This window comes from Trichosurus vulpecula, chromosome 3, assembly GCF_011100635.1.
Source record: "Trichosurus vulpecula isolate mTriVul1 chromosome 3, mTriVul1.pri, whole genome shotgun sequence".
Taxonomy (NCBI): Eukaryota; Metazoa; Chordata; class Mammalia; order Diprotodontia; family Phalangeridae; genus Trichosurus; species Trichosurus vulpecula.
In genome coordinates this window covers 39,027,453-39,037,343 of record NC_050575.1, presented here as the reverse complement: position 1 = coordinate 39,037,343, position 9,891 = coordinate 39,027,453, and the positions used below count along the sequence as shown (strand labels likewise).

Here is a 9,891-nt window from a genome sequence, read left to right as displayed (position 1 = left end):
TTTCCAATTTATTCTGCACACATCTTGTTTATGCATAGTTGTTTACATAGTGTCTTACCCATTAAATTGTGAGCTTCTCAAGGACTGTCTTTTACCCTTCTTTGTATCTCCAGTGCTTAGCACAGTGCCTGGCACCTAACAGTGGTTAATAAATGTTTGTTGAATGAATAACTATTCATCAGTGCACCAGAAGAGGGATCTTCTTTTCCTGTTGTTTCCATCCTTCTGCCTTCTTGATCATATTTCTAATACATATACATTAAACTATCCTTAAGTTCAAATTTCCCAGGAGTTCTAGGAAAAAAAAATAGGAAAGAGGATGGGTCATTCACAGAATAAAAGGATCAAGAACAACTGGGTGTGGGAGATGTTTTTTTATTCCAGTGCCCTTCTACAGAAAATGGTGGAAAGCTTTGTTATTGACAATAGCAGGAAACAAACTGAACTTTTGTTCCTGTGAATGGAGAAAACACTATCTTTCTAGAATTTGGAAAATAAGAACAATGGACAAGATCACTTGGGTGATTTTTTAAGGGAATCCCCCCCCACACACACACACACAACCTTTTTACATAAGGTTAACATATAAAGCAACCTGTTAGGTTCGAATATGTCTTACAAGGTCAGGGCTACTTCCCCAGCAATCATTTATTGGAAAAGGATTTTATGATACCAACTTGATAATCTCCAACTCACAATGGCAGTATTCTAATTGAAGTAGTAAACCCATAAAATCCAAGTCCTTTGTCTTCCTGAAGGCCACAAGGTTTTAAAAGATACCATTGTCTTGCCTAACACCCTTTACTTTGTCACCAGGGACTGATTAAATAGTCTTGAATTGAAACAGTTCTGATTTTGTCCAGGTCCTTTTCAGGCTTGACAATACACTTTTCAGCTCCCAAGACAAAAAGAGGTTTAAGGATCTAGATTCTTCTAAGATTACCCTATCCATATGGAAGACAAGGTGGCCAGCAGCTGAGACCGAAATATCCCAATCCCTTCCCCCTCTTCCCTTCCTTAGCCACACACCCCCATCCCAGGTGATAAATTGTGGGACATTTTCCTTAGAATGGGGACCAAGATTTCTCAATTTCCCCCTATAATCTATTCAAGCTAATGGCTACTCTCACAATCCACTGCCTTCTTGAATTTATTTGGACTCCCCAGTTTCATGTTTTGCATTGTCCTCTTAGGGCTCCTGAGTCAAAGTCTTGAAACACACACCAGGTTAACCTTCCCGCTTGGATCATCAAACCTGATTTTTCACCATCCCTCTGGCTTGGCAAGAGATAAGATTTCAAATCTTTAGAGGCAGCTAGGTAAAGTAGTGGGTAGTGGATGGAGTCAGGAAGACTGCATTTCAATCCTGCCTCCCACACATGCTAGCTGTATGATTTTGGGATCAAGTAACCTTTCTGTGTCTCTGATTCCTCATCTGTAAAATATGGGAGTTGAACCCGATAGCTTTGAAGATCCTGGCTCTAAATATATAATCCTATGTTCTTATTAGCGAGACAGTAATTTCTGATAAAAGTGGGCTGGGCTACTGGCAGAGCTGGTGAAAAGGAAAAGCCTTTTTTTTAATCATGAGGTAGTGGAGGGCCGGTGACAGAAATTAGATCCTGCTGCTGAGCCCAGGTCATTCATGTGATAGGTGGGAATCAGAGAATCTTCTCACTGACCTAAATATAAACTGTGTTCCATTTAATCAAGGGCTAATTCCCATCCTCTTTTGGCTATCCCATCTATAAGGTTCTCCCTTCCTTATATTTGACTCCTCTTCCTCCTAGGCATTTCTCTAGGCTCTTGTCTTTTAATTTTCCCCCCTTATCCAAAACTTCTCTCTTTAAGTCATTTAAATTTCAGAAAGGGAAAAAATATTTAAAACCTACCTGGAAGCAAGATGTGTAAGCAGTTTGTAGGAAATAGTCAAATGTTTGTACTTTCTGATCAAGGAGACACCCCAGTCATTATCATCATCATCATCATCATTAAAGTTGTCTCATCATCATCTTTGTCTAACATATATACAGCTAGCTTTAAGGTTTTTATCCTTGCAACAACCTTGGGAGATAAGTGCTATTATTATCCCAATTTTATAGATGAGAAAACTTGGGCAAACAGAGGTTAAGTGACTTGCCCAACATTACACAGCTAGTCTGAAGTCAAATTTGAACTTGTCTTTCTAACTTCAGGTCTATAGCTTAAATCTTTTTGCATAAATCTGTTGATCTGCATAGATTGGACACAGGAGATAATGTGGTAACGAAGAAACAATTTATATCCAACCTTTGGGCTCCTTTCCTTGTCTGTCATCTCTGACATTCCTTTTATCTCCAAATATATGATTCTATCATCCTCCAGAACCACTTAGGGCAAAGAAATGTTTTTATTAAAAATTTCAAAAGGAAAGGATCAGAAGAAATATGTCTCTACACGGGATTGTGATGCTGAATTTGAAATTAGAAACTACAGCTTCCAGAAAAGGGTGGAAGGGAACTCAAAAACTTGTACACCCAGGCCCTTTCTAGTAACAACTAGCTAGCTGTTCTCCACACCTCCACTACTATCTCCCTAATGTTGAGTGTGGATTTCGATTGTACTCATTTTGGAGTAGTGGAAGGAGGGAAAGAGCAAAGTCTTTAAAAGTCAAGAGAAACAAGTAGCAGGGTAATGTGTGCTCTTCAAAACCGGGCATTGCTTCTCTATTCTGTAGAAACGGGAATAAAAGGGATCCAAACACACTTCATTCACATTCTAACGCACGCACACATACAAACTATTTCTTTAAAAAATAGATCTTTTCCCATACAAATCACTACTTTAAAAATATACAAATATGGTTTGAACAATTCATTTAACTGATGAATTTGCAGCTGGGGAGAGGACGAGAGGAAATATTGGCGAATTCTATTCCTGACCGTCTCCAAGATTTGGGCATCTAACCTGGAGAGAACTAGGGGTCCCAGAAAAGGCAGATGTAAGGAGGGCAGAGCTGCCACAGTCATCCACTGCCCCTAGAATCTAAAGATGCTTTTGGGACTGCAGGGCAGGCTCTAGGTCTCTGAAATAAATTGCTGTAAATCCACTTGAAGGGTGGAAATCAGTAGGGAGAGAGAGACCCAAGACATCCCTTTCCCTCTGCGCTGGCTATCTCACCAGTTCCAAGAGACTAGTGTCGGGTGCGCTAAGTGCTGATTAGCCTGAAAGAGACTGAGTGCAGCGGTGGAACTGGTGGGGAAAGGAGGGTAGCCCTGAAGGACGCAAGCGGAGGCAGGGGCAGCTTGAGTCAAACTTGGCTTGTCCGGAGCTGCCGCTAAACTATGTTCGCAACCTTGGCAAGGCTTTCGGTCACCGACCAGCACCGGGACTACCACTCGGCGTATCAGCGCAGGAGTTGGGCTCAGATCTGCGGCACAGACAGGACCCAGAGGCCCTTGACCCCGGGCACGCTTCATCTTGTAGCGGTGGTTCTGGAACCAGATTTTCACCTGAGTAGGCGTCAGGCTCAAAAGCCGAGCCAGCTGTTCCCTCTCTGGAGCCGAGAGGTAACGTTGCTGCCGGAAGCGCCGCTCCAGCTCCAGAGTCTGAGCCTTGGAGAACAGCACCCGTCTCTTCTTCCTCTTCTCAGAGTCGGAGCCAGGCAACTCTACAGGAGGTAGGGGCCGCAGCCGCGGCACGGAATCTGAAGGGCCGGTCTCTGGGCTACTCTCGTCTGAAGCTGAGAGGACAGCAAAGGAGATGCACCACGTTGAGGGCGCGGCACAGAGTGTCCGAATTCTACCAACCTACTCAACTACCCACGTAGGTCTAGAAAGATTTTCTAAGGGCATTTGAATTAGACACTGCCATCCCTTCGCACCCTCCCTTCGGAGCGCCTTCCCAACAACACAGAACTTAAACATTTTGTTTCGCTTTCTCTAGCTCTTGCTAAGGCACCAGTCCTTCTCTCGGAACTCATAAATGACAACGACACAGACCTGAGATCGTAACCTAAATAAACGTGTTCTGTGTCGATGTTAATATACATTCACTAATATCTACAAAAACCACTGGTATTTAACTAAATTTGGATTATATATCTCTGGGCATCCCTTGGTAGATAGTCTTGCCGTAAACGTCACCCATTCCCCATCCTTCCCCAATTCTAGTCTGCAAGGGAGGAAGACTGAGTCCACAAATCCCACCGCTGAGCATTTCCTAGATCTGGCCTGAGGAGAGACGAGTTGCTTTTTCCAGCGTTTAAAATGGGCATTAAAACAAGGGTGTGTGGGGAGGAAAAAGAAAACTCGAAGTGAATGGATAAAGGAATAGGGTGGGCTTTTAAAAATTGTTGGTTTATAATCAGGAAACGAAATTCTAATGATCGGGAAATTACATTCAGACCTACAGCTCCAGGTCTGCAGGGCTGTCAGATTTATTATTCCTCTCCCTGCCTGACATGGTGTTGAGTTTGAAAGGACAGGGTTCTTGGTTTCGGAGTTTGAGGTTAAATTAGAGACCTTTTTTGGGAACTGCGGCTTCGCAAAGCTCCACATGGAGATCTTCAGTGAAGCCGATTTCTTTCTGGCTGCCTAGGAAAAGGGCTCCCTCTGTGTGTTTCTGGGTTAGAGACTCATTTCTTCAGGGTTCCACAGAACCTAGTCAATACCCAGACTGGAATCCCCCTCCCCTGCCCACGTTACCCTCCCCGCATCCGCCAAGGAGCAAGCCGAAATCGCCACTCACTCACAGGGGTAGTGACTCCGGTCAGCCTCCATCCACTCGGAGTAAGGGCCGGGGCGGCGATGGGTTGGCGGTTCTGGGTCCCGCCTCCGCAGGTGTTGTGCATCTTGTTCTGGTAAATCCAGGAGGCTGCGCACAGTGAAGCTAATACGTCCAGATGTGCCCATGGCTGTACTGGCCTGCAAAGGGTGGGCGAAAGGGTGCTGCGGGGCAGCTGGAAACACGGCTACTACTGGTGTTGCGTGACCAAAGCAATATTAGTGTCGTTTACAAGAGGATCCCTGTTTATATAAACAGTTCTCCCAACTCTGGTTGCTTTGAAAACTGTCTCTGTCTATAGGATAAGTACCTGAATTAGATTGGGTGTTTTAACCCTAAAAGGAGACAGTAAGGTGCCACCTCAGTCCTCTTCTCAGCCCCGCCCCTCCCCGTTACCTCCCAGAGACAGCAGGAAACAGGCTTTAGCTTTAGAGATTCTGTCTGATTAGCCTAAAGTGAGGACAGATAATGGGGATTCTTACCAGTGAATAACATCTTGGGTGGCAAGCGATGGTCCACTACCCGCCCACCTCCTCTATTCCCCATCCCCCCAGCCTTCACTAATACCCGCTTCCTTCTCCTCCGCTGACACAGTCTGGTCCTCATCAGAGTTCTAGAAGTCTGGAGGAGGGTGGGGGTGGATATGAGGGTGAAATGGGTGTGTTTTACGAGGATACAGGAATTTATTCCCTGTTTGCTTTATTCATTGAGGTTGTTTGCTGGTTTGTTAGTTTCCCCGCAATTATCTGGGAAGTGATTTACAAGGGTGGAGTTAAAAGGCCCTCCTCCACCTTCTCTCCCCTCCGCACTCTACTTCACCCCTAAAGAAACAGTTTGCCATTCATTTATGTAGCTGTATATCCACAAAACGTTGGCATTTCTGTTTCTGCTGATAATGGCCACACCGGATGAAGAATCATTCCTCCTTTAATTGAAATGGTCTCAGATTCTGGCCTTTCACTGTTAGCTCAAAGTGCAGTCCATATTTACATTTGTGGCTTCTCAGAAGTGTTGAGATCCAGGGCCAAGCACCTCATGAATGCACAGCAACTCCAGACCTGTCTCAGGGGTTCCCCAGGGGCAAAGTATAAAGAGCGGTCGAGGTAACCACCCAGGTGACCCAGACCAAATTCCCACTTTCCCGATTTACGAATTTGTTTGGTTCAGCCTTCTGCTCTTGTTTTAACTGGTGAGACCCACTCCCCGACTGTCTACTGGCAACACATTTGTCTGTCTGTTCTCCCCACACATCGCCATTCAGCTCAGACGATGGCTGTGCATCTGAATTTGTCTAGAAAGATTCCCATCCACTGTTTTGTTTTTTTTTTTCCTGCTGTCCACCCAATCTCTGAATGCTAGGGCTTTCAGAAAAGAAGGAACTGAGGCCGTGTGTGATGTCACCATGTCAGGGTCGCTAGCCCAGGGATTTAAGATTGCATGTCACTGCCAGTGTCCCATCTCAGGGATTCCAGAGCCAGTCAGATCTGATGATTGCCCTAAACCAAAACACTCTGGAGTATGGTAATATTGTTTTACAAGCAGTACAACCCAGCTTTCATCGGAGGGCTCTCTCCTTGACTTGTTTGGCAGCAGAGTTGTGGTGAAAGAGGTGGAAAGAGGCAAATCTGACTTCTGGAAAGGTGGGTTACCACCCACTTCAGCAGCAGCTGGGCTACAGAAGTCCCCTTTCCTCAGAGATCCTGCAGAAACTATCCTGGAATTCTTGATCCTACAGCATCCTATTAGGGAAAACTTAACTAGAAAGGGGGAGGGGTATAAATCTATACAAGGGCATCCATGCAGACCATATTGACTCAGTTTTAAAATGTAATATCTGTTTTATTGTATTTTTATTTATTTTGTTAAATATTTCCCAATTACATTTTAATCTGGTTATGGCTGAACTTGGGAGTATTATGGGCCTCATATTGTCAGCAACTAACATGTTTGATACCTCTGCCGTATACTGTTTTAGTGGTATTTTTTGTTTGTTTATTTGTTTTTAGTATAAAGGGAGTCAACCCATGGAGTTTACAATGAATTGCCCGGATTGGGCAATTCAAGAAAACAAGTGCTGCCTTCTAAATGACTTATTGCTTTGGAATGGCACAGTAAACTGGGAGCCTATGGTCTCTTACTCCTTGAAGGCTAAAGGGGGAGAAGCAAGGAGGGTTAAAAAAAAAACTGCCTCAAAACTGAAGCAGATAGAATTGATGTGAAACTAAGGGGAGTGATCTTCTCAGTGGACTTTAAGAAAAGGAGTCACTAGCTCTTTTCTTTGACTCTCTACGTTGAAGTTTGTAACTCTGGAACTTCTTTGAGAGGAAGGGCAGGTTAGACAGTCCACCTTTGTAATATGGAGAATGCTCTGGCTACCACATGGAAGCTAGGGCAGGCTTTGCAATGGGCCACTTCAGTCTAAGCCTTGAGGACCTTGATTCTCAAGCTTCTTCTGCTTTGTGATTCCTTTCCTGAGCACTGGTGACTGAATATGGATCAGGAGATAAAGTGGATGCTTGTTTAATCTTGGAGGCAACCATGTAAATTTGAGAGATCAAGAGGTCCCCAGTCCCTTCATCTGACTTTCCTGATATCAATGGAGCATTTCTATGTATAAGAGGATGTGACACTAACTAGTTGTGTGACCCTGGGCAAGTCACTTAACCTCTCTCTGCCTCAGTTTTCTTCAATTGGAAAATAAAGATAATAGCACCTATGTCATAGTATTGCTGTGAGGATCAAATAAGATTGTAAAACACTTAGCACCGTGCCTGGCGCATAGTAGATGTTTAATAAAAACATTTCCTGCTCCCCTTCCACAACATGGAAAGGAGTTCAGACCCTAGCTAGGTTTACCAGAAAACATGGACCTGGATATATAGTAGAGAGCTTAGGTGATACATAAAATGCCTATTCAGCAGTTCTGTAAATTGCATCATATCTTGATATTTTAAGTATTTATCTTGTGGGTGAGTATCAAGTTGTTTTTTTTTTAATCTATGCATGCTTGTGGGTTCTAGGCATATTAAACATTTCTTTTGTTTAGAGGAAATATGTATCTTTGAGAAAAGTCCTAATTCCTTTTTTGGAAATCAAGCATCCCTAGGTTTTAACCTAGTTCGCATGTCCATCTGGGTCCAAGGCAGAGTGGAAAGGGAGAGGGCTCAGTTCCTGCAGCAGGTAATTATTTTTCCATTTAAATTTCTACCCATCATACCGATAGTGCCTCTATCCAATATGGACCAAGCAGAAGCCAAATGACACTTCTCCATGTTGTATATACAGAATTATTGTCATTGTTTGGAGGTACTGGTTTATGGAGGAAAAAGAAGAATGGAATAGTAGTCCTGTCAATGCATGGTGAGGAAAGTAATGACAATTAGAAAAACACTCCCAAGCTTGAGGGTAAGCTGACAGATAATTGAAATAGCGCAGGAGCTGAACCCAACTAAGGGCTGCCCCTGGCTCACCGTGGGGTGAAGCTCCAGATGTGGCCCTTCAGTTCCCAAGAAGCAATTACAGTATCTCAATTTCTCCCTCTCCCTTTTGTATTACCCCTCCCCAACCTCTTCACCAACCTTCCCAACCTCACCACCCAACCCCTACTCCCAAGTGTGCCTGGTGACAGGGGTTCTCTGCTACTTGCATGCTGGGTGGTCGGGCAGAGGGGAAAATCAATACAGGCCAACTGCTAGGCCTCAGACAAAGGGGAAATGGAGCTCGACTCCCTGGACCTGTTGGAAGCATTTGTTCCAGTCAGGATTTTGCATTTGTTCAGATGGAGAATAATGCATGATTGACACCTCTTCACAATGCTCTTTAACTCACTGGGATAAATCAGAGCTTGTCCTGTGTTGTCATGGTTTTGAATAGGGTTCAATAGGATTAGTACCAAGATCGACTCTGCTGGCCATCTCCCTGAAGGCCCAGGCCATACAGATTTATTAGTTATGCCTTTTTAAATGAGGTTAAATGGAAATTACTAGGCTGTCCTCTCTGAGGCCAGGTTGGGGAAAGAGCTGGCAAGTGAGGAACGTGAAGGAGGGTTAGAGTCCAAGTTAACCCCACAACATTCCGCTCCCTGGTCTGGTTGTTATTATTCTGTTGTGGGTGGATACAAATATCCCTTAGGGCCACATTGATAACAACTCCTCCATACTGCGGTATTAAGGAAAAGCCATCTTCCTTTTTCTCTTCATCTCCTATTGAGATGGCTCTAGGAGATATGTGAAAAATAAATCAAATGCCCAAATAGAGACCTAAGGTACATTATAGGACAACATTGTTAAAACAGGTAACAAAATTCAGACTCTTTAAGTACTGCAGGCCTGGGAGACAAGTTCTAGTGCAGAATCTCCCAGTAGACAGCTATGTGACCTAGGACAAAACACTTAGCTCTCTTAGTCACAGTTTACTCATTTTGAAGTGATGATGTTAAATTACATGACATCAGCTTTCTTATTTTTTTTTAAACTCTGATTAGAATTATTAACTATCATCTGAATTACATAACTTTCCACAGTGAATTTGGGTCTTTGTCTCATCACCCTTCACTCCCATCACCTGAAGTCTTACCCCATCTAGCCTTAAAAGTACAGGCCCTTGATGAAGGGGTTTCACATCTTAAGTTTCAGCAGGATCCTTCAAGGGGGGAAAAAATAAACTTTTGAAGAGAAACAAATCAGAAGAAGAGAAAACAAAGTCTTCCCTTGAGTGACTGACCTCTCTTAGCCTTTTAATCTATTTAACATCCTAAGCCCACAGTGAGGAGCAGAAATAAGTAAATGGCACTCTTCATCTTTTAAGAGCCCTTCACCATCAAATATTTACTCTTACTCTTAGAGTTCGGCTTCCAAAGCAGGAGAAATATTCCTCATCTAGTAGTCATACTCCAGAATTATGCCTAGCTTTTAGGATTAACTCAGAATATGTTGTTTTCGAGGAGAAATACAATAACCACACAAGTTCTGGTCACAGAATAAGCCTCCCGGGGGAACACTTTTTGACTTTTGAAATTCTTATTAATAAACATAATCTATCTCCACTCTTTTTGCTCCTTTTGAGCTTCTCTGATTTACCACTTTGGAAGAAGAGAACATAGTCTACAAGCTGTCTTGCAGAGATAGA

At 43.5% G+C, this 9,891-nt stretch overlaps 1 protein-coding gene across 1 annotated transcript; it reads right to left on the bottom strand.

Annotated features, from left to right (window-relative positions):
• Window positions 1-3,155: 3,155 nt before the first annotated feature.
• On the bottom strand, window positions 3,156-5,370 carry NKX2-8 (NK2 homeobox 8). Its single transcript, XM_036748479.1, has 3 exons — window positions 5,247-5,370; window positions 4,733-4,954; window positions 3,156-3,721 (listed from the first exon to the last, which is right to left on the bottom strand). Exons 1-3 carry the CDS (start codon window positions 5,368-5,370, stop codon window positions 3,156-3,158), a joined length of 912 nt encoding a protein of 303 aa, XP_036604374.1.
• Between the last annotated feature and the right edge of the window lie 4,521 nt (window positions 5,371-9,891).